At 48.0% G+C, this 23844-nt stretch overlaps 8 protein-coding genes across 8 annotated transcripts; 5 read left to right on the plus strand and 3 right to left on the minus strand.

Moving 5' to 3' along the window:
• Positions 1 to 405: 405 nt before the first annotated feature.
• GMORB2_4358 (transporter) lies at positions 406 to 2256 on the plus strand (the record flags this gene model as incomplete). The annotated part of the gene is made up of 5 exons (XM_035466333.1): positions 406 to 807; positions 865 to 1029; positions 1084 to 1171; positions 1224 to 1385; positions 1469 to 2256. 5 exons carry the CDS (start codon positions 406 to 408, stop codon positions 2254 to 2256), a joined length of 1605 nt encoding a protein of 534 aa, XP_035324170.1.
• Positions 2257 to 3552: 1296 nt separating this feature from the next.
• Positions 3553 to 5004, plus strand: GMORB2_4359 (uncharacterized protein; the record flags this gene model as incomplete). The annotated part of the gene is made up of 1 exon (XM_035466334.1): positions 3553 to 5004. The coding sequence occupies one exon, from the start codon at positions 3553 to 3555 to the stop codon at positions 5002 to 5004; it is 1452 nt and encodes a 483-aa protein (XP_035324171.1).
• A 1517-nt stretch (positions 5005 to 6521) lies between these two features.
• Positions 6522 to 7096, plus strand: GMORB2_4360 (Dioxygenase; the record flags this gene model as incomplete). Its single annotated transcript, XM_035466335.1, is given in 4 exon segments — positions 6522 to 6646; positions 6784 to 6932; positions 6956 to 7017; positions 7025 to 7096. Coding segments are annotated over 4 exon segments (408 nt in total).
• A 1479-nt stretch (positions 7097 to 8575) lies between these two features.
• Positions 8576 to 9789, plus strand: GMORB2_4361 (Broad specificity phosphatase PhoE; the record flags this gene model as incomplete). The annotated part of the gene is made up of 3 exons (XM_035466336.1): positions 8576 to 8734; positions 8799 to 9023; positions 9088 to 9789. The coding sequence occupies 3 exons, from the start codon at positions 8576 to 8578 to the stop codon at positions 9787 to 9789; spliced, it is 1086 nt and encodes a 361-aa protein (XP_035324173.1).
• A 594-nt stretch (positions 9790 to 10383) lies between these two features.
• GMORB2_4362 (sulfonate dioxygenase) lies at positions 10384 to 11569 on the minus strand (the record flags this gene model as incomplete). The annotated part of the gene is made up of 4 exons (XM_035466337.1): positions 10384 to 10972; positions 11021 to 11088; positions 11162 to 11236; positions 11303 to 11569. 4 exons carry the CDS (start codon positions 11567 to 11569, stop codon positions 10384 to 10386), a joined length of 999 nt encoding a protein of 332 aa, XP_035324174.1.
• Positions 11570 to 12340: 771 nt separating this feature from the next.
• On the plus strand, positions 12341 to 13816 carry GMORB2_4363 (Major Facilitator Superfamily; the record flags this gene model as incomplete). The annotated part of the gene is made up of 1 exon (XM_035466338.1): positions 12341 to 13816. The coding sequence occupies one exon, from the start codon at positions 12341 to 12343 to the stop codon at positions 13814 to 13816; it is 1476 nt and encodes a 491-aa protein (XP_035324175.1).
• A 2101-nt stretch (positions 13817 to 15917) lies between these two features.
• On the minus strand, positions 15918 to 18005 carry GMORB2_4364 (acyl-CoA oxidase; the record flags this gene model as incomplete). The annotated part of the gene is made up of 1 exon (XM_035466339.1): positions 15918 to 18005. The coding sequence occupies one exon, from the start codon at positions 18003 to 18005 to the stop codon at positions 15918 to 15920; it is 2088 nt and encodes a 695-aa protein (XP_035324176.1).
• Positions 18006 to 20451: 2446 nt separating this feature from the next.
• GMORB2_4365 (Cofilin/tropomyosin-type actin-binding protein) lies at positions 20452 to 20892 on the minus strand (the record flags this gene model as incomplete). The annotated part of the gene is made up of 1 exon (XM_035466340.1): positions 20452 to 20892. The coding sequence occupies one exon, from the start codon at positions 20890 to 20892 to the stop codon at positions 20452 to 20454; it is 441 nt and encodes a 146-aa protein (XP_035324177.1).
• Between the last annotated feature and the right edge of the window lie 2952 nt (positions 20893 to 23844).

The raw sequence follows: 23844 nt of genomic DNA on the forward strand, positions 1-23844 counted from the left end.
CTTGGTGTCCTTGATATGGCTTAAGAGTTATGAACACATGCGTTTTATTGCCATTGGTACGGTGCTTCCCGAGGACATGTTGAGTACACCAAGTATTCCGTGGGCCGTTGTTACGAAGGGGAAAATCGTAGTGTTGATCCCGCGGTCGACTTTATCTACGGTGTAACAGTGGGTGATATTGCCAAGCTCGAGGGTGTGTCTGCGTCATCCGGATCCATAATGTCACAATGAGGAAATTCTGCGACTGCTTGAATACATTGGGAATTGTTGAAAAACACCCTTAGCAAGTGGCCTCGCCAGTTTACTAAAGAGAAGTCAGATATCCGTTTCAAGACACAACACTAGTCTAGTTGCCCTACTACTTTTGAACTTCTTTGGCGGGACGTCCTGCTGACCCAGCTCATTATGGCCGATGTGCAAAAGACAGCTGAAGGGATAGTTGTGCCAGTCCACGACCAGGCGACTGATAACTCGTCCGATAGCGCTGAAAACGGCCAAAGTTCTCGTACCAGATTTGTCAAGCGTGGCGAAGTGGTGAATGATTTTACATCTGGGCAGGGAGCTGCTGGATTCGATGCGGAACGCATGCGCGACCGAGCCCTCCTTACGGAGGCCGAGGAAAAAGCCTTGCTGAGACGGATTGACTGGAGGATCATGACCATATGCTCCTTTCTATTTCTGATGAAGAATCTCGATTCCGATAATATCAGCAACGCCAGAATTATGAATCGCGAAACCGATAGAAACATTTTGACAGAACTCAACATGACATCCGACCAGTACAACCTTCTTACGGTCGTATACTATGTAAGTGTCATGATATTGTCAACTCGCAAAAAAGAGCCACATCTAACCACTTACTAGGTACCTTACATTGTTCTGGAAGCTCCGTCTAACCTCCTTCTTAAGAAGATGAAGCCTAGCAACTGGCAATCGCGCATCATGATATCATGGGGGATTTGCCTGTTGGGACACGTCCCTGTCAGCAACAAAGGAGGATTATATGCAGCAAGATTCTTGTTGGGAGTGGTGAGTATGACGAGCCCAAATTGTCAGCTTCCGGTTACTGACTCAGTTATCAAGTTCGAAGCAGGCATGTTTCCTGGCGTCATCTTGCAGATGACCTACTGGTACCGACCAGATGAGATGTCTATACGTTTGTTATACTTTTGTATGAAACTGCCGTCTAGATATGGATAAGAATCACACTAACTAAGAACCAGATATGCTTGGCAACTTCTCTAATGTTATTGGCGGATTACTTGCCTTTGCCTTCGACACGGCGTCTGGCTCTCGTGGCCTTTCGGGGTGGCAGTGGCTGTTTCTCTCCGAAGGATTGTTGACAATCGTTCTTGGGGTCATTGTCAAATTTCTTTTGCCGGACTGTAAGCTGTTTTTTTTTTTTTCTTTTTTTTTCCCCCGCTATTACTGGAAAGCATTAAGGAATAACTGATAACACGTTCTAAAGTCCCACCCACAGCTAAGTGGCTAAGCGACAAAGAGAAGGCCTTCATCCAGGCTAGACTGCCGGCCAACGCACCCCGAGCAGCGGAGCAAAATTTCAACTTCCGGGAAATCATAGACACGCTCAAGGATCGCCGCCTATGGCTCTTTACTCTCATCTGGGCAACCTTCACAGTGGGAACATCCGGTGTCAGGTTTTACCAGCCGACTGTCATCGCGAACCTGGGCTTCACAACCATCGCACAAGCACAGCTGCTCAACCTGCCCATCAGCTTTCTTGCGATCACGGTCATTGGCGTAACGGGATTCTTTGCCGACAACGGAAAACTTCCGCGGCCGGTATATCCTCTTGGGGTATTTGCGGTCGTCTTGGCATGCTATGGCATCCTGGTCGCCTATCCTTCCAACGGCGCAGTCTACGCTGCAACCCTCGTCGGCAACGCGTTTACAGCCGCGTTTTACCCACTGATGTGGCCTTGGCGCGTCCAAACAACATCCCGCGCCACCGGGTCGGCTTTCAGCATCGGTTTCGTCAACAGCTACGGTCAGATCGGTGGTGCCATCGGACCTCAAATATTCAAGGAGAAATACGCGCCGCGGTACCGGGAGAGCTTTGCTACTGCAATAGCCCTCGTTTTCGTTTGCACAATTGTTACCCTAGTCACATGGTGGGTCACCCGTCGCTCAGAGGCGGACACTCGCAGGTTGAAGCGTGAGAGAGTGGAAGCGAATAAGAAGGGCTTGGCGGTGTTGGACGACGTCGTAGATCAGGATTTGCAGGCAAAAAGATAGCCCATTGCATCCCTGTGAAAAGAAACACGGTTTCTTCATAACTGCCTTAGGCTCCAATGCATCGCAAAGGTACATACAACTACTACTATCATAGCATAGATTAGCACTGGTCGTCTTGGACGCCAGAAAACGGCAGACTTTAGCATCAGAAGTAGCGAAAGGCAGCTATGTGCTAGATCTAACGGTTTTCCTTATTTTTATTTTATTTTTTATTTTTTTACAAAAGAAATGATTTAGGTGCAAGTACCGTTATCTGTGCGATCAATCCAACAACCCTCTTTTTGTCTTCCTACCGTTTCTCCCCCGTTCCCTCAGGGTTCTTTGTCTGTATACCGAACACGTGTTATTAGTATTACTGTGTGCCTGTGCCGCCGTATCTGTTGACAACAGCGACCATGTGCGCGGACGGAAAATGACTGGCAGCCTCTTCAGACCGATCTCGAATATTGAACGTTTTCGAATTTAATAATATATCAACCATCAGCCAACCTGGGGTGATTCATCTGGGGATGGTTTACCATTAAGCACACATACATGTACATATACAGCTGCGACTTCGCACAGTACCGTACCCACCCACAGTTATTGATTGCCACACAGCCCTGCATCTCTACTACTAAGTAAAACGATGGCCAGCATACATATATGTACTCCATATACATATTAATAATATATGTAATACTTGTAAGATGACAGCACATCTGGGGGCAGTGCAATGATCGCAGCAGGAAATTTGATATGGGATGGCCATTGATAAACTGGGTATTACGCACTAGCAAGTGGGGCGAGAGACCAACAGGATCGTACGGAGGGCATCGAAGGGCAACGGCTAAGCGGCATTGTTAATCTCTTCCCATGAGACGAGCTCGGGATTGAATACATTACATCATTAATAAAATCTGGGTCATACTTTAAATGGTTAATAGCCAATCACATTTTTCAAATAAGGCGCACTGTACAACGTACGGCTTGTGAGACAGCCGCCTTGAGAATCTGGGAAAGCTCTGTGTTCGTACTCGTATGACCAAGGGGGTTTCTCCCCGTCTCCATCTTCCTTCGATCGTGAATTATAGCTTGTCATCTCTTGGCCTTATTCTGCAGCAAAACCACAAGGAAGCTTGCAGCAGACGTTCGACACTGCCGCCATATTTTCTGGTGCTATCCGGTGTTGGGGAAACCGGCAACTCTGATCGCGACCTTGCGGCTTTCCTGCGTAGAGGCCGCCCGCGCCACAACAAGCCACTGCTATAGGCCCGATACCAGACATTGTGTTGCACGAAGCACAGCTTGTTTACGATGCATTTACCGAGCACCCGGCGAGAGGTACTTTCGGCAGCGATCAAGGCCTGTATCTTGATTCTGATTGCAGCCCTCGTCTTCGAGATAGCAGATGTGCCATCGAGAGAATCATGGGGAGACCTGGTACGGCTACCAAATATTTGGCGCCACACACATGACACCGACATCGAAGCCATCCGTAAAGTCGACCACCGTCTCCTTACTAGCAAGCGATTCAAGGACGGGACCTACCATTCCATCGACCTCAACCGGACCGGAATAGATGTGTTGAATCCGACATTGCTTGAGCTTCCTCGAGGAAGCCAGCATGATTTCTTGGTCGTGGCGAGAGCGTTTCACGTCGACGAACATATCGATGGCGTCGACTACAGGCGAGCTCGACAGGTGGCCATGTTTGCAAACCTGACCGATAATGACGGAAAGCCAGAGCTGGAGACCGGCGAATGGAAGAGACTGCTGGTCGAGGATTTTCTCGGTCCAAAGCATCACTGCAAGGCGCAGCCGAAAATGGACAAGTACATTGGCCCGGAAGACATGAAGGCTTTCTGGTCCCGGACCAGAGCACCCTTGATCATCTTCACGCATCAGACCCCCGACGAAAATCTGTGCGAGGGCATGTTCATCATCGATGCCCGAGCAGCTGTACCCGAGTTCGGCGAAATACTCGGTAGCAGTGGCCTGGACATGCCGCCCGTATACTTCCAAGAGCCGACTCCACTGTACCGTCGGCCACCGGAGGGGCAGGAGGAGGATGCGCGATACCAGAGAGAGAAGAACTGGGCGCTGACCCAGTCTCCGTTACTCCCAGACGACCAAGATTTGTTCGTCATGGCCGAGCCCGGTCAGCTCTTCCGGTTCAAGTCCATCGGCGAACCGGTCGAACAGGTCCCTTCGGAAGAGAAATCATTGGTCGAAGCGCCCTTCCCTTACGACGCCAACGAGACATGGCATAGCAAGGCAGAAACTTGCGTTCACGATGTCATGCGCTCGGATAGCCATGTGCACCAGTCCACTCCCATGCTCAGCTTGACACTCTGCAACAGAGGCTCCTGCACGCCAAAGGAAGATAACACTGTCCTGATAGGCATGGTGCAGAGACGTTATGACCCCCCCGTACGCGCTCATACGATGTACGAGCGGCGTATCGTTGCGTATAACTCTGCTCCACCCTACCAGATGCGCTCAGTGAGCAAGAAGCTCATGTATCCTGGCGAGGAGGAAGACAAGTACATCTGGACCGGAGGTATGGTCTTCTTTGCAAACTCGACGGATATCCCGCTGGATCGGAGTCACGGGTTCTTGGATGACGAGGTCTGGCTGAGTTTTGGCATAATGGACAAGGCACCGGGTTGGTTGGATGTCAGTGCCGAGGAATTGATAAAATACCATTACTTCTGCGAGGGCGCATCTCGGGGGTATAGAGACAGCGTCGAGGTCATGTCTCTCTAAAGTTTCTAGAGAGTAGAGTGTATAATTAAAGATTGGTTTTAGCTTAGCCTGGCTTGGCTATCTGGGAAGAAGAATAGTAGTGGGGAAACGAAACGGCTTGCATAGAGTGATTGTTCCTGTTTCACAATGGGGGCCGTTGATTGTTTCTAAATATGGCCCAACTAATGAAGACAATGTCGAGGAGGCTTAACAATCGACAATGCGTATGCAAGGTTCTTCAACGTGTAGCACCGACGCATACTAGCGCTGAGAACCCAATGCCAATATTTGCCATTCAAAATGTACCCAAACAATGGGGCTCCTGTCATTGCGGACCCCATGCAAGGGAGGACCCATCAGTTGGCCATGACGATATTCTGCATTTAACCGGCGGCTTGGCGCTAGCCTCCCGACTGGACGGCTCCCGAGGAACAGGAACTCAGATCTCTACGCCCCAAGTTAGAGCAATGCGATATGTACAACGTAGGCTGGCTTCAGATGGCTTTGGCGAGATCTTTCCCGTTTAGCGTGTCTCGGGGGTCATGAGAAGCCGGGGCTAAAGGAGTGAGGGAGCCTGGGAGGCTGTCCGTCACGCTGGACAACAAGGTGGAGAAGCAAATCGCCAAGCATCGGCAAGTGGTTTGCGTGCTCAATATCTACTATGTAGTACGCAGGGGCGAGGACGTTATTGAGTAAAGATGCCGAATATCCGGAACGCCCCACCAACCTCCGTTAACCGACTGACTGACTTACTTTTCAACGTGGGCCCGGTGTAGCACGGCTGACAACACACGGCACTCCGGCCATATACTCTAAAGGAAAGAAGAAAGCAACTGTGTCAGAAGCCTCATGCGTAGGCGTAGGCTACCATACGCCTTTCCAATACCTTCATCTCCATTAGCTTCATGTAAGGGGAGGGTCATGGATTGCGCTGCCATCCCTAGAACATGGATCCCTTAATGTATTTGGACTGTCCTACGTGTAATGCTCGTACGATAATGCCCAACTTCACGTGGTTCGACGTGGCTGCTCTCATTGGGCGTATCGGTATTAAGTATACTGTCAAGATCTCGTTTGTTTCACACTTTGACAGAAAGGCAGCTTTATATCTGGTGGCAAATCTTGGGACATGTGTATTACAACCTATAGATCCAACAACCGAGACACGTCCTAAACACGGAGAAATGAAGAGCGCCTCAAGTTAATGAAGGGGGAAAGGAGAGTCACCATCTCTTCGAAAGTCATCAGCGATACTCAACACCTATACATTGACATCAGATCTCCTTTATTTTTATGAAGATGCGTTTCTCTTCCAACGTTGCTTCGTGCCTCCTTTCAGCTGGCCCATGGTCCGGTCACTGGGGTCGTGAACATAGGCCAGGAGATTGCTAAGCGCCGCACAATTCCTGGTCACTTCCAGCAAGAGGTCCCTTAGACACTGTGTCGCCAAGCTCAAGGCTCATAGCCGTGAAGCTCAAAGCATTGCCCACCGGTCTGCTACCGTTCAGTAGCCCGTTCCAAAAGGGGCTTTAGTAAGCATGACGCCGACTCACTTTGTCCTAGCTACATCCCACATCTCGACTAGCCCAGGCTACGACCTCCAGAGCCCAGCTTCTGAGCTGTTTGCCAGGAATAACCCCTGCCTCCATCCAGTGACATCTCCGTAAGCAGGTACACCGCGTCTAGATATATTTTTCTACCGCACTTCCTTACTGACGATCTGAAGACGTTGGTGGAGAGGACATGCGCTATGGCTAAACCGAAGACCAGGAGGTCGTCAACCTGACGATAGACTACCAGGTCGTCTATCTCAGCGCCTCTGGGCCTGTTCCCGAGGCCATTTTGGAGATCTGGAACCGTGGAGCCACTGGTGTCTAGGATTGGTGTTGTTGCCAGCGGCATTGGCAACGCAGACGACGAGAACAACATCAACAAGACCTTCCTTCGTGGTATCTAACTCACTAGCAACTAGGTGTTACCCAGCTTAACCACAACATCCCCGAATACTACACTAGTCATCCTGTCCACATCCCCGTCTTAGTTTCACACCAATGTCACTCAGTACTTCATCAACACTCTAGGCAAGGAAGCCCGCGCTAGCCACGTTGACTAGACACTGTGATGCCAAGACCCCAACAACGAAATCAAGCACGATGTCTTCCTCACGGTACCAATACCCAGTTGGTGACTGTCAATGCTGATGACAGAATCCTTACCGAGGAAGTTGACGAAGGTGTCAACACCATGACGGAGTACAGCTATCTCGATGACAAACCCACAATAATCCTTTTACTACCCAACATTTTATTTCTTATATTTATGTACTATATAAAAAAAGACAAAAAAAAATCATGTTAATGAAAATATTTAATAATAATGTTAAAAAAATGTCCTAGAACTGCAGGTTTACAGAAAAAACTTACTTTTATTACTAATATGAAATATTTACCAGCCTTTTCTAATAAACAATGAAAGAATATAATATATTCTTTCAATAAACCCAATTCCAAAAATATAGCAGCTAATAATGCTGATACAAACAAAATTATTAAAAGCTGTTCTACTTTATTCTTTCAAGATAGTAAATTCTCAAGTAAAACAAAATGCGTATAAAATTCAGTAAAATTCATAATAAGTAAATTCGTAGCCCTACGAAGTAGAGCTTATAGATTTAAACCGTCTCATTCATGTGAATAACAATTAAAGGCTTCTCATGATTATATCTATCTATTACCTTTTAGACTGAAAGATGTTTATCGAGGACGGCAATCTCTCCTGGATCGCCTTTGGCACCAAGGCTACCATTCCTGAGTCTATTACTCCTACCGCCTTTCTCTACGAGTCTGGTAACGAAGAAAATGCCAACTGGGGTGCTCCCCCTGACTACCTGTCCAGGGCCTCAGAGTACTGCATCCGTCTTCATTGTCGTTATTTAGTTCTGTTTTGTTTACCATAGACACACTACACTCTATTTACCTCTTGTTCGTTAAACATTACAGTATCATGTCATTGATTCTTTGCATTAAACGGATGTCTTTATCTCAACATATTCACATAACGTGCTGTTGAAAACGTGTTTTGGGCCTACGATCCCCGAAGGGTACAACTGGAACGGAAAGGCTCTAGATCTTCGGTCAATCAGAATCTGGTAGGGAAGCAGTATATAGTAATCCTCTAATATATCAGTCTTCTTTGTTCAAGATAACGGAATGTTGGAATTGGAGACATGCTAGTGTACTTCTGGAATGACGCAGAGATACATATATCGATGTCAATATCGAGCACATGTACTGTGCATCTGGCAGCGGGACGCGGGTGTAGAATGCATTAAAGAAAAGGAAAAAAAAAGTGGCTTGACCCGAGACCCACTATGATGAACAACGTTATCTTGTTGGCTATTTGATAATACCTCGGGGGAGGCACGTTTATGATTGATTGGGTAAAACGATCTTGACAACCATTCATGTTAGTTGCTAAAAACTACTCTCGCGAAACTTAAAAAGGGCGGTTTGTTTTCTTTCTTTCTCGCCTCCTTTTCCTTATGCTGTAAGCTCACGATATCTAATCGAGCCATCACTCGTCAACTTCTACAATGAAGGCTTCCGTACTTTATACAGCCTTGGGCCTTCTGCCCCTGGTATTGTGTCGGAATGTTTGGCGGGAGGCCCGGGGTAAGTCCATCGAGTACACATCGGTCGAAGGATACTTTTTGCAGGACGACAAGACGACCAGCACCGATGGCTTCGATTACGTATGCTGCCCTCTGTCCTGCTTTCTTTGTGGCATGATGCTTTACTCATATGTATAATGACTAGGCCGACGTCAACTTTGGCCTAATTGACCGAAAGTACCCCACTGACAACTACTTGAGTCGAAACGATTGCGATTCGCAATGGGAGCGTTTCGATCGCTGGGTCAAGTACCTCAATTGGAACCCTCGGAACCGTGGCGATGTGCAATACAAGGTGATTTTCATGGGCCGCCATGGAAATGGCTGGCACAATTCTGCCGAAACCTTTTATGGGACTCCGGCCTGGAATGTATTGTGTTTCACCACACCATGAATGCGTGGCAATCACCGGTCTAATGACGCCTATATAATAGTGCTATTGGGCTGAGCAAACCGGCAATGGCACTGCCTATTGGAAAGATGCCGCGCTCACTTCTGCTGGAATCGACGAAGCCCTCAAGGCAAATGCCTACTTCAAAGACCGCTACGCCACGCAAAATATGCCGCACTTCGAGTCGTACTATGTCAGCCCTCTTCAGCGCTGCACCACCACCGCCAACCTCACCTTTGGGGACATTGACCTGCCTCGCCAGCATCCGTTCGTGCCCACTGTCAAGGAGCTATTCCGAGAAGGCATGACACCCCATACGTGCAATTGGCGATCCAACAAGACGTTTATCGGGGAGAATTTCCCTCGGTACGAGTTCGAGAAGGGGTTTGCTGAGCATGACGAGCTATGGGATGCCACAAAGAGCGAGACAGGTGATGCACAGGATGTGCGAGCCAAGGCGGTGCTCGACGACATGTTCAGAAACGATAGCAACACCTGGATTAGTGTCACAGCCCACTCGGGTATGATCTCACGACTCCTCAAAGCCCTGAACCATCGTGAGTTCAGGCTCAGCACGGGTCAGATCATTCCCGTTCTGGTCAAGGCCGAGGCTATCGATCTGCAACCCCAGCCGACATACCAGGCTCACGAACCCTACTCGACATGCACTGCTCCACCAATTACTAGCATTGCCGAACGGGGATGCGTGTGTCCAACACCGACGACAACTGCACTGCCGAGTTGATCGGGGTCAGTTTTACAAACGCATGTTGGATATCTGGAGGCTTATCAGCGTTTTAATTGATAACGGATGTTGTAAACACAATCAGTCATGAAAGGACACCTGGGCAAAAGCTGCCTGAAAATAACGAGACATTCATGTTCCGTGTCCTTGGGTGTGGCCCGAACCGTCCTTATAGAGCATGCGGAGCGTCAACTCAGCATCTTGGAAATGCGGGCCCTCCACCGTCCCATATATTCCCTATAGTAGACGAACAGGTTGATCGGGCCCGAGATCGCCGCCGGGAATGAGTACAGCATCGAAACAGCTCCCTACCAAGCTCATAGGGTGAATAGAATACTCTCCGTATTATACGAGGTCGGTTAGCTCAGTTGGTTAGAGCGTCGTACTAATAATGCGAAGGTCATGAGTTCGACCCTCATACTGACCATGTTGTGAAATTTTTGGCCCCGCCCCGTCTAAATTTGGATTCTTGGGTATGGACTTTTTTTTATCATTGCCATGTGCTACGTACGATACACGTGTTGAGCTCTCTTTTCTTTTACATTTTTTTCATTAGTTAAGCAATTAATCGATTATTTCTGTTCATAATGTGTCTCAAGGAAATGCAGGCTCAGGCTTTGACCCGTACGGGATGATGCGCACCATGTGCCTGCGCTCACCATCGGCAAAGTCGGGCACGGCGCTGTGAGCCGCGGCCCTCTGGTCCCAAACAACGACGGTGCCTGGTTCCCAACTCACGCGACAGCTGAAATCCAGGCTTCTGATATGGTTGTGCAAAAACCCAAGAAGGTTGTCAGATTCTTCGGGTAAAAACCCCTCAATACTGCGAGCAATTGTGGGGTTCACAAAGAGCGAAGGCTTGCCGGTAACAGGATGCCTTATCACGAGAGGGTGCGTCGTCGACACGGCCTCCTTGAGCGCACGTTCGGCGCCTATGCGCGCAACTTCACCCACTGATGCAGAGGTGTGGAAAAGGCGGAGTGGATGCAAGGTTTCCCTGAAGGCGGGTGAAAGAGCATCGTACGCGGCCGACAAGGATGTAAATGCTGTGTCGCCTCCGCCGTTGGCGGGAGTCTCGAGGACCCAGAAGAACGTCGTGGACGGGACATTTGGCGTGAATGTTTGGTCAACATGCCAAAGATCATAGGTCGCCCGCCGACCTAGAAGCGTTCGGAGATTTCCCCTGCAGGGAGTCAGTAGTGTAAAAACGGAACAATAAATGGAGACCTACGCTTTTTCGTCTGCGTAAACGACATGGAACTCTGGCCCAGTTCCCGCTGGGTAGCCCATAGTGGGATGCTTTGCGCCGATGTCAGTGCTAGTCCCCAGCTTGCGTCCATCACACCCATGTTTCTGTTGAATGCTCGCATACTTTGTGGAGAGGTCCATAGTGGCCTACGATATCCTTCTGCTTATCAAACCCCACATCCGCAAAATCTTGGTCTCTCTGGTCAACATTAGCATGCCATCACCGAAATATTTTATATAGTTTTTTTCCGGTACAGTTACGCACAAATACCAAGACGCCCCTCTCGGCGGCCAACGCGGCCACCTCATCTAGGCCAGATTTTGACAGCGCGCTGAGTTGTACTCCACGGATCTCCGTACCGATCTTGGGCGTGATGTTTTTGGTGGTAGTTCCGGATCCCAACAGAGATGCCTTGGATGCACTGGCTCGAGACCCTGGCTCATCTGCCTCGAATAGGGGGAGATTAAGGGTCGGCTGGAAGCCATCCGGCCTAGTAGGTAGGTAAGCGGGGTACAATGGCGCAGAGGTCATGTTGGTTGAGCCGTACGTTGTACCGTAGAACAGATATGTCGTAAAGAGAAGAACCAGACTTCACTCGTTAGATATACTTAGTAACGTATTTATATGCAGGAAAACACCCAGATAGTAAGGGTACATACCTACGATTTAGGTAGGGCGGACTTACCCGATGTCGGGGGTAATCCGCCCGTCGGGAGAGTCCGCAGTCATCGCTCGACTATGGGAACCCCGCGCATGGCGTAGCATATCGGTATGACTTTACATTAATAGAATTGTGGCTTACGATATCTATCGGAAAATGTTATGTGATATCTTGGCAAGAGTGCGTGCTTGCAACTCATTGTAGATAAAACATCCACGTAGCGTTAGTCATGGTATTGCGACATCTGCCTTTATACAAATATCATTGGCTAACGGTGTCTTTGCTAGTAATACATGTAAAGATGCACCGTATCTGACTGTGGGTACTCGCATGCGGGCTTTATTGCATGAAGAATTCTTGGCATGCGCGTGCGCGGTCCTATGTGAACGTGGGGACTAACTTAGGATAATAAGCGTTGTGTAAAGGCACAGGGTCCGATGGCCTGCCGCCATTCCCTATGCTATGGCGCAAGTATCGGTAGCGAATATCCTGAGAATTGATTGGTTAGATCATTGTGTGCATCTTCAGGTAAAACGGTTCGTGTGGTTTTTTTTTTTATATATAAATATATCTGACCTAGAGATAGAGCTCCTAGATTCTCGAGGGTGCGCAGACAAACATCCCGACACCAGAGACCTACAATGCCTGACTACGAGATCCGGAGCGGCACAGCGACAAGTAGGGAGACTGGGTGGTTGGGAAGAATCATTCCATACTTTGCAGACCCGGAACATATCTTGGTTCTCAAGCTCGATGTCTTCCTCCTCGTGTGGGCCTTCGTGGCGGGACTGATGAAAGATATGGATCAGTCCGCGACGACAGCAGCCTACGTTTCCGGCATGAAGGAATCCCTCAAGCTTTACGGAAATGAATTGGTCGAGTTCACCACATATTTCTCAATCGGATACGCCATCTTCATTGTTCCCTCCCAGCTCGTACAGACCAAACTGAGGCCGTCTCTCTGGCTACCTATTTGTGAGGTCATCTGGGGAGCATTCACATTGGCCACCTTTGCTGCCAAGAACGCCCGCACAATCTACATTCTCCGGTTCTTTCTGGGTGTTTTCGAAGCAACATCTTGGCCGGGCTTGGTGAACCTCATCTTCAACTGGTACACCCCGTCAGAGATCGGGAAACGACTTGCGATATTCGGTGTCAGCGGTGTAGCCGGAAACATGTTTCTTGGAATAGTCCAAGCTGCACTTTACAAGAACCTCGATGGCGTGCACGGGCTAGAGGGGTGGCAGTGGCTCTTCATCGTGTCCGGTATCATGACCATGGTTTGGGGCCTGTACGGGCTCTTCGTCATACCAGACGCGCCATATACCACCCGTGCCCTGTGGCTGACGGACCATGAGAGGCAACTGGCCAGGTCCAGGATGACAGATACCGGTATCAAGACGCAGGAAAAGATCAAGGGAAAGGCATTATGGGGCAAGCTGAAGGCTATTGTTGTTCATCCAATCGGCTACTTTTTCCTCGCTGCCTATCTCCAGTTTGCCTGGTCGCAGCGGGCCAACTCCTACATTCTTCTCTACCTGAAGGGTCTCAAGAATTCTGCTGGTGATCCTCTTTACTCAGTCTACACCGTCAACTTGATTCCTCTGGGTGGATATGCCATCTCGATTGTCACCAATATTGGCCTCAACGCCCTTAGCGACTGGAAGAATTGGAGATGGCAGGTTGCCATTGGCGCTGCTGGCCTGCAGCTGATAGCCACGTCCGTTTTGTCCGGATGGCCCGACGACCGAGCCACTGTTATGGCCTTTTACTTCCTCACATTTGCCACGGCCGCGTGGGGGTATGCGTTGCTGGCATGGCTGGGTACCCTCTTGAGCAAAGAACCTGAAGCGCGGTCCATCATTGTCGGCGCTGCTGTGACTTTGGTCTATGTTGGACATGCGACGATTCCATTGCGAGCGTGGCGGGTAGAAGATTCTCCTCAATACCCCGTCGGCTTTCCCATGAGCGCAGCGTTCAGTGCTGGAAGTATCCTGGTCATCTTGGCCATGGTCTGGTACGTGAGGCGCCATCCCCAACTCTTGGAACAGGGATTTGGCCACACAAACAAAGATGAAGAAGAGCCTAGTAAGATTGATAGCGAAGACTCGGTGTAATGCGATGACAAATCTACCTGAGAAATGGATTTCTATGAGAGTTGATTTCGAAAGCCAGCACATGTCCTATACAATCAGTATGTTAGTATGTTAGCACAACCAACGGTCTCACACGTTTGGCTTGGTGTTATTGAATAATAATACGTTAAGACTTGTATGTTTTGCTATCTGAAACCCCCTTTTGTTTTTCTTATGCTTTCTATACTGTTTTCGTGAGCTCGAGTCAACCAGACACAACGATGTGGGCACATCTAACCAACTAAAGTACTGCATACTCCTTGTCAAAGGTATCGATATTCCAACATCGATTGTAGCCACTCAAGGATGAGCGCAGCTGCCTTTCGGCGTTCACCAACCACTCATCACCACCCTAGTGTGATTTAGCATATATGTAAGTCAACGAAGCATGGAGAATATAAGAATAACCTGGAGATGCGCTCAAAAAGATGTAGGTGCCAAGATATAGGACGGAGGTTTCATGAGCCACGTCAACAACCAGCCTCGCCGCGGTATCAAGAATAATCTGAGAGAGGTTACGCCATTCTTCTTCGATTCAAGTTTTCTTATTGGAACTTCTTTTCGGTTCATCGAGACTGCGCCAATGGAGAACGAATATGGAATTGATCGTCGTTAATCTATGCTGCCGGTGTTGAAAAGAAACTACGTTACAGACCAGATGATAGCTGATATTGCATGACATGAATTGTTGATGGCCGGAGGCCACATGGTCACGTGGTTCAGCTAGCCCTTGCTTTCTCATATATCACATTGTGTAGTAGCTAATTAGTTAGCATTCATCATCATCACCTTCGGTTCTTCAGAGCCTTGAGCCACCTTCATGCCTGCACATAAATAAAGTGCCTCCACACTCATGAAATTCTTGTATAGCCGTTGCGGACAACGCCTGCAGATCGCTGTCTAGGGTTCGAAACTTATCCAGCCTGGATTCAGAGGATGGTATGTCGGAGGCTTTTATGATCTGCTCATGAAGCCACATTTCTTGAGTAAAACGACTGAATGCACCAACTTCAGGATCTTTGATGGAGGGCAGTGTCAATATCGCAATGAATCTGTGGTCCGTTATGATGTCGTTCTCCAAAACGTGGGGCTCAATTGGAAGCTTGATACTGTCAATTATGATTTTCGCAATAAGCGGCTGATCTAGGTTTCCCAATTCGTAGAAGATCGCCCTGCTTGTCCAAATCCATTAGCATAGCACAAAGAAAAAATGAAAAAAAAGTGCCACTGGACAGAGACCCAGTACCTCTCGCAAATTATGACCACCCACTATGTATGGGCAGTTTCTTTTGATTCCAGATTGATTTGTGTTTCTGAACTACTTTTCAGGCTCGTAAGACCACACTGGTCTGATCAAGAACCCCTCTGGAGGCTAACGCGTCTAGAATAGCCCATTCGAGCACATTCAGCAATGATGAGGATAGCCTGCTCAGGCCGGCCAAACACATACTCATATAGGGCCAACAGGAGACCGGCTTGTATGGTATAGGTGGAGGGAGGATAGAGCCTTTTGCACTTGGGCAAAGATCGACCGTGTTGCAAGGTATAACGATTGTGCCCTGAAAGTATCCCACTCAGATGAGGGAAGGAAATAATCAAGCAGATACTCAGTAGAAGAGCAGAAAAGTCGGCGACGGGAGCTGATTCAAGAGTTCAGTCGGCCCGGCAGCTACTGTAACGGTCTCATATTGACCATTGATGGCGGACGCCTGTCTGTAATGAATGGGACATGTTAGATATCTCCAGCTGGAGATATGAAGACGAAGAGAAGTAACATACCATTACTGGCCGCGACTACTGTGGTGTCAAAGGTGCAACTACCCTTGGGTAATTACGTATGGCTATTACGGGCATGCGGCTTTCCGATGTCAAATCCGGGATAAAGGCGCGAATCACGTGGGGTACAGTTTTCTACGATGTGTACATGTACTGTAACTCGATATCGGTGGTGTTGTGATGTTGTAGAGCATAGTAGATAAATATACATCAATTGAAAGAGCTAACACAAACAGCATTGGGAATCTGCCACGACATACAACAAGTCAGGGGATGCCCAAGTGCCCTGGTTCCAGACAATCTGCGTCTACAGCTTGCTCTTGGGCTCCTCACCCTTAAGTATATTGTTGTTGTGCGGGTAAGGGTCAAAGACAACCTTGTTGAGTGGGTTGAGTTCACTGGCCCTGTGGAACAGATCCTCGTAGACATTTCCGTCTTCGCGTCCCAAGCTCGAATCAAGCTGCCAATCCGGAAAGCTCCATGCGTCGACCAGACGGATAGCGTGAGGCCGGATATCCCCCAGAAGCTTCATGATTGCCTTGCGGGCAAGCTGTATCTGACGCGTGGTTGTAGCACCGCTAGAGAAGAACTCGGTCGCCTCGCGTTCAAGTGTGTGCAGGGCGAACAGACGGAAAAGCTGCTGAAGGACAGTGGTAGTCTGACGATCAAGCGAGCTCTGAGAGGGATCCACAAGTGCACCGTAGAACGACTTGACCACCATGTACTGGGCGTGTGCCGTGCTTAGGCGATAGAAATCGACTAGCAGACTGTTCCAAGACTGCTTGTCGACGTCGCGGTGCTGGAGTGCCTCAAAGGTGAAGTAGGCGACACGCCAAGCGTAGGCATCCACAAGATCAGAATCTGATGCCAGAACATCGAAAGCTGCACCGGTGTCGCGACGGGCGAGGAAGGTCTTGAGGATGCGTGCCGTGTCATTGTCCCCGGCCTTACCGGCAAGCACTGCACGAGCGGTCTTCAGAAGGTAGCGGCACACTTGCTGTGTCAACATGTAGTTGTCACCCTCCCATGTTAAGGTCGGGAGGTAGTCCGCAAACCAGGTACCAATGCCGGAGAATGAGCTATACCCGTGGCCTCCGCAAGCACGGCGGCAGACCTCAAGCCCTTCACCGGCAACAGTGCTACCGTATGATTTAAGGGCGCACGACGTAGCATGCAGGTCAGCCATCAGGTCGGCTCCAGGGTTGAGTTCCTCTGGACCCGGTCGACGGTTTGCGTCTTTCAGTTTCGGAGGTTCCTGCTTACGCGCCACTCGTTGCTGATTCTCTTCGTACAGACTAATCATGCTGCGACCGGTGAAATGGAGCGCAAACGTAGCCGCCAACAACGGCAGAAGTCTGTATTGAACCATGGTATAGTCCAGGACCTGGTTCTCGCCAACGTTGCCCTTGGCATCAAGGTCTTGGAACTGCCGACGCACAGCGGAGTAGCGAGTTGCGATTGTCACACCCCGGGCCAACACTGAGCCTGACTGGAGGACGATGGTGCTCCGGACCCAAGTGAGAGTACCATAGATCGCTGCGGGATTGGCAGGTTGCTCGTATCTTCCGGAGCTAGGGTCCACGCGGGAGAATCTTGCAAGCATGTTGACATGTGGAATCTTGAGGTTGTTGAGAAGAAGAAAGCCATTGTCCATGGTATTGTAGCCGAACTTGGGTCCAATATCACCGACATGGACGTTCGGGAGAGGCTGGTGTGTGTTCATGTCCCTGATCTGGACAACAAACGGATGCGGGCCGTACCGCTTGCCGTCGATGATGAGCTGCGCCATGACCACCGCATGGTTGGAGACCTTGCCGAGCGAGCCAATCCACCATTTTGAGGATGTAAGCTGGGGCGAATGGAGCGTGAAGGTCTTGTCGGATTGGTTCCACGTGGCGGTTGTCTCTAGGCCACGAACATTGGAACCGTGACCTAACTCGGTCTGCGCGTAGCACCCGATGATCTCGTAGTTCTCGGCGCGCGTCAAGAAGAGCTTGTGCTGCTCCGGGGTGCCCTGATCACGCAGAGTCTTGAGGAACATGGACGCGTGGAGACCATAAGGCGTGGGTTCGGCAAGCAGATCATTGGCGATCATGTACTCGTCTTCGGACCAACTGTGTTGGACCTGAAGCTGGCGCAGCCTCTTGGCCTTGCCAAGGGAGGCCTGGATGCGCTCCTGGCGGCCCTGGAAATAGTTTTGGGATTTGTCAAATATGGGGTCGTTGAGGAGGATCTTCAGTATGCGGTCGCGGGTATCGAGGGCAGCCTTGGTGAACAGATAATCAGAGAGCTGGTTGACATCAAGGTTGCTGGCCGAGCGCTCCGCTGCAAGGAGGTCGGAACCCCGCGGCGCAGCCACGGCCAGCTTCTTGACCCAGTCCGGGTTAGGCGACATGTTCCTTCTATGCTGACGGGATGTTGTATCGGGAGCACTGAGGAAGTAATTTCATATATCTGGTTGATGATGGGAAGACTCAAACGAGAAGAGAGGTTGTTGACGGAATTAGTACTCGCCGGACCCTTGAAAGGTGCTCGGTCAAGCCCCCGTTGCTGCCCCGGTATACGAGCGTCGCCCGAGGCAACTAGCTCACAGTAGCCCGATCCACATATTGTTACCGAGGCACCCCACAAACTTCAATGTTATCCCGTTCCCGTGATTTCTTTCATTGACGAAGTAATAACAGATATTGCCGAGAAACTGGAGCCTAGGGGCGTGCCCGGGCATTAGCATCATAGGAACAGGACATGTGAAGATCCCACGATTCCAAATCCGAAAGCACACCTGAGACCTTGGCGACCCAAGAGACATGCCCACGCCGTAAAGCTGGGTGCGGCTACCATAGTTGTGGGTCCCACGCACTGAGCAATATCATGTGATGCAACGCGTGGAAGAGAATTGGAACTTTTCATTTTCACCATCATCTTGGTAGTAAAATTGGTAAGGGTTAAAACCACTGGAGCAATTTCTAGTAGTTGCCCTCCATACACAGCCAAACAGCATCACTGTATCGAGGAGATAAAGGGTAGCATCTAATAACATGATGGTCCATGACTGGGTTTTGTTTACGTCATTGTGTATAACATCCGGCTATCACCCTCCGGCCCGGCTAATATTGCATGTAGCTTTTCAGCATCTGGCACGACTGCGCACATTGTTTTACCCCATTCGCTTCTTCCGAACCAATGACACTCGGTCCTCAATTGAAAATTGTACTCCTACCCAGTTGAGTTGGAGTATATATTAATAACTGCTATCCGGGAGCACAATGGAGGCCGTGTGCCTGACAAATGAGGGCCTCACTAAGTACGAGCAAGACGCACGTCTTCATTATAAACAAGAGTCTGTATTATCCTCTAAATGGATCCTTTCTTTCTATCCTTTTCTGCTGTGAGGGTGTACGCCCGGTGAGAATTCTTTGGGCTGGCCAGATTTATGTATGATATTTAGATCCCTAAACTTAGTTTACTATTGGCCGTGGAGGGCACCATGCCACCATTAACACTCGATTGCAATCATCATAAAAGAATGAAAACCAACCTGAAGTATGAAGGACTACCCCCATGACAGTGGTGCATTTCCGATACCTTGAAACCCCATATCCGCTAGGCAAGTCGGCAATTTAGCCGGCCACCTTGTCGACGTGTCAAATCATAGGCACATAGTCAGCGTACAGATTGTTCACAGTCACCTTCTTGCTACTGTCCTTATCCATGGTACCGGCTCTCTGTTTCTCTGATGGGATTGCGGGATTCATCTCACAAGACAGGTAGGACAACGGAACATCCGGTTTCAGGTACCCCGATTTGGTGAGAGGACCCACGAAGCTGCGGACAGAGTACTGGCTGAATCTCTTGACCCAATGAAGGAAGACCTTGGTAAAATGGTAGATCATTAAAGACGGTACGGACCTAAGCCCTAATTGATCAACAAGGTGATTTTAGCTCTCTGGCTCTATGGATGTGTATGATGTGAGCATAACCTATTTGTATTGAGCCAGAAGGGGCTTCTAGTGACGAAGTTATAACAGATATCGTCGAGAAACTGGGTCCTGAGATAAACCATCCTGGGACTATCCTATATGGAGTAACCATGTTATAGGACGGTAGTAAGTCTCTTCGAAAATCGGCATTTTTGCCTTATAGAGCATCCGGGACTAGAAAAACTTGGGTGTGCCTGCCCATCGTGTCCATGGACACAAGGATGCCCTATGATGGTACATTATGTTCGGGGTCTCAATGAAGGTTCCACAATAGAAGTTGAATATAAGAAGAATAAGGTTGCAGCGACACTTGGACAGCCTGTGGCAAGATACAGATTAAATACCCGAATTGTCAGCATCCGAAAGCGTTCGAGAATAGGGTGAGTGTAATGGCACAGCGGCGGGGAAATGAAGCCAGCTATGTACGAACTCGGCATAGGTGCACTGGGTACATGTGGCGTTGACACATATACAACTATATGTACGCCACATTTCGTGGAGATATATGCGAAACAATGATAGTAAGATCAGAGCTCGTTGGGAAGTATATAACGAAGATACGTGGGGGGAATTGATTCACATTCATGATAAAGGCATGTCTTGATGCAAGGGCAGTCCATTAAATCAAATATTCTATGTTCGCTTCTCCTATCCCTAGCACATGTAGAGCATGCTGTATAGTTTGGTGATGAACCAAACACCCCTGGGGCGCCCCCTCCCCCTTAATCCTCCCTGCTTCGCACGATCGCCGTGTATACCATTACTGTGGCTGCCGAATTAAGTAACAGTAATGGTTGGCGTCGGCAGCGGGAACCCTCTAGTGCCGGCCTCGGTTCATGTCAGCATTGGTATCTGTTATTACTAGCCTCTGCCCCCGTTATAATCAGCACCACCGGCCTTGCGTAGCCGGGTCACCACATCCTTCTCATCCAACTCGTTCCGGTCGTTGGCTGTGATGGCGATGCTGTGGTGCGGCAGAACCCTCTTGACGTCGCCGCTCTCGACGCTGACACGAGCCTTGCGCATGACCTTGGTGTTCTCTCCAATCCACACAATCAGAACGAATTTGACCCGTGTGCTCTCCTTATCATTGGCGTATTCGACACGTGCGTAACCGTACTGCACTTGACTGTCGTCAAGGGCCGAGGAGAGCTCTGCCAGGCCACCGGTGCCCGTTTGGCTCAGCATGAGTTTATTCCCAGTGGGGGCCGCGTACGAGATGAGCATCCAGTTGGTTGTTTCTTTGTCGGAGCGGACAGCATCGTAGGCCGCTGCGATCTCCGGCGCGTCGAGACCGGACATGTTGTCGGTCAGGGATTTGGGGTAACAATTGGCTCGAGGTGCTGAAAAGTGGGAGGAATCGTGGTTGAGGATGATATGTAGTCACAATGTCGATTTTTTCAAGGGCGCTTTCCCCTCCTGGTCAACAGGGAGTGTACGAGTAAGAAAAAGGCGATTGAGCGTTGCCTATTGTCGGGGCCGACTGTCAGGGTTTCGGTCTAAATGTGATGAAGATATGTCCGAGTTCGAGAATGAAATTGGCCCGGAATAACTTTAATCCAGCATCTATTCCCTAAAGCTCGACGAGGCTCGTTTTTTTTCGGACAAAATCGACATATATATGTTTCTACAGTTCTGTGACGGTTGGGTTCAACTCTAAGCTATAGGGTAGACAGAGATAAGGTGTCGTTTTATATAACGAGACAGTTAGGATGTCGTACTAAGCAATAAGGCAGTTATAGTCGTAGGTGCTTGTTCTTAGGGAACTAGTTCTAATAGAATGTTACGGCCCGTTATGCGACCTTCACGTGTACCCCACAATTTTCTTACTTATCACTAGCATGTGACGGTTAGTACGACTCTGTGCTACAGGGTAGTCAGAGAAGTGTCGGTTTCATGTTAGCGAGGCCGTTAGGGCGTCTAACTAAGCAATAAGGCAGTTATAGTCGCAGGTACTAATTATAGAAGGAACTAGGGTTCTAAAAGAAGCGTTAACTATTATATTAATAGCTAGGTAAAGAGTGACTAGGCTATAGAAATGAGGTGGACTATATACTAGGCGATCGCTAATATTCTTAAGGCGATCGCAATGATCGTTCTAGTGGTCGCTACGATCCCGAAGGCGATCGCAATAATCGTTGCTTAAAACCGAATGATCGCGTTATAAGTGGAAGTGTTGGTGATAAGTAAGAAAATTATAGGGTGCACGTGAAGGTCGCATAACGGGCCGTAATAGCTAACTATAGATTTAACCTAAAGGTATACTAAACGATACTACTAAGACTACTTATAGAAAGGGTAATGCTTAACGCTAATTAGTTACGATTACTATACTCCTAAATATAGAAAGAACTTCCCTTTATTCGCTAAAGAATAGTAAAATACTATAACTAGAAAAGATTAAAGGGACTAATCTTTAAGAGAGGGGATATAGTCTACCTACTCTAATAAAATTTTTAGATAACTCGACTAAGTATAAAACTCGACTTTAAGAAAATTAGACTATTTAAGGTTAAAGAAGCATTTTTAGACACTAACTATAAACTATTACTACTATCTATAATAAAGATATACCCTATTTCTTATATTTTATTATTAGAACTTATACTATAAAACGTAAAACAATAACTATATATTAAGGTATATAAAGAGGAATACGAACCTAAATGAATTATTAATAAACGAGAACTATAAGGAGAAATATAATATTTAGTTAAATAGAAAGGATATAATAATACTAAAAATATATAAGAACCCGCAAAATACCTTAAGAACTGCCTTCGCCTCGTGCGATAGTTTCATTAAAGTTATTCGAGACCCTAGCGGATAAAGACGACTCCCTAGTAATACCTATATTAGTAAAAAATAACGAAGTTAAGGCTACATTATTAGATAGTAAGAGCGGATTAATCTCGATATCTAAGAAAAGACCCCCGCTCGAGGAAGGACGCTCCTTAGTAGCACGCTACGCTTCGCGTTCTGCCTCCTCCTTTTCTATACGCTCTAACTCCTCTACTAAATCGATGCTACGAGACACTATACGTATTATCTTCTCGAACTATAATTTCTTTTATTTTTAAAGACGCTCGATTTTCGCGTCCGTCTAACGTCGCTCCTCCTTAGCCTACTCTAGCTTAGATTTAAGGTTAGAATGCTAAGCGACAATCTTCTTTAGCTAGTTAAAGGAAGGACCGGAGATATTATAGGATGCTCGGTTAAGGCGAACGCACTCTATATAGCGCGAAGAGTCCAACTTAGAAACCCGATAGGACGATAACCCACGAGTCTAATAGTTCGAATATAAAGGCATATTAATAGAATTTCTAAGTATCGTCTTAAGGAGACGAACTTTTCGATTTCTAGCGTCTATAGACGATTTTTAGGAACGTTTAGCAACACGGCTAGATATAGTAAGATAGAAGGATAAAGGAAGGGACTTATAGAATAACTAATAGGTAGGATAAGAACGCTTATATATAATCTTAGGATAAGATCCTTAGGAGAGGGGCATCGTATTACGGCCCGTTATATAACCTTTACGTGCACCCTACAATTTTCTTACTTATCACTACATTCCCTACTTATATATAATAAAAAGCGATTACCTTAATTACCTAGCGATCGCAATGATCGCTCCTCACCATTATTACATCCCCTTAGCGATCGCCTAGTATATAGCTAACCTTATTTCTATAGCCTAGTCACTCTTTACCTAGCTATTAATACAATAGTTAACGCTTCTTTTAGAACCCTAGTTCCTTCTAYAATTAGYACCTACGACTATRACTGCCTTATTGCTTAGTTAGACGCCCTAACGGCCTCGCCAACATAAAACCGACACTTCTCTGACTACCCTGTAGCATAGAGTCGTACCAACCGTCACACTAACGAACTCGGTATATATAGCGTCTATTATAGTATAGGAGGGGAGACTATATCTATTTAGTAGCGATAATTTAGATATTAGGCTTTATAGCCTACCTTAATTTCTTATTCACCTAGTCTTGATTTGCGCTAGCATCGACTAGCGCCTTACACACTTCTATAGCGCGCCTAATGCCGTAATTACGCTAGCAATAGTATATAGCATACTTTAACGTTTAAACGTTATTAGTATATATACTACGGTAATAATTGCCGGCCACCCGTTACTTACGTATAGCAGTCCTAGTCTATAAGGGTTAACGGTATTAATAGATATAACGCCGTCTCGCTAAAGCATTCTCATCGAGTCTATATCTCCCCGCTAAATAG

The sequence above is a fragment of the Geosmithia morbida genome, assembly GCF_012550715.1.
Source record: "Geosmithia morbida isolate 1262 chromosome Unknown scaffold_2, whole genome shotgun sequence".
NCBI lineage: Eukaryota > Fungi > Ascomycota > Sordariomycetes > Hypocreales > Bionectriaceae > Geosmithia > Geosmithia morbida.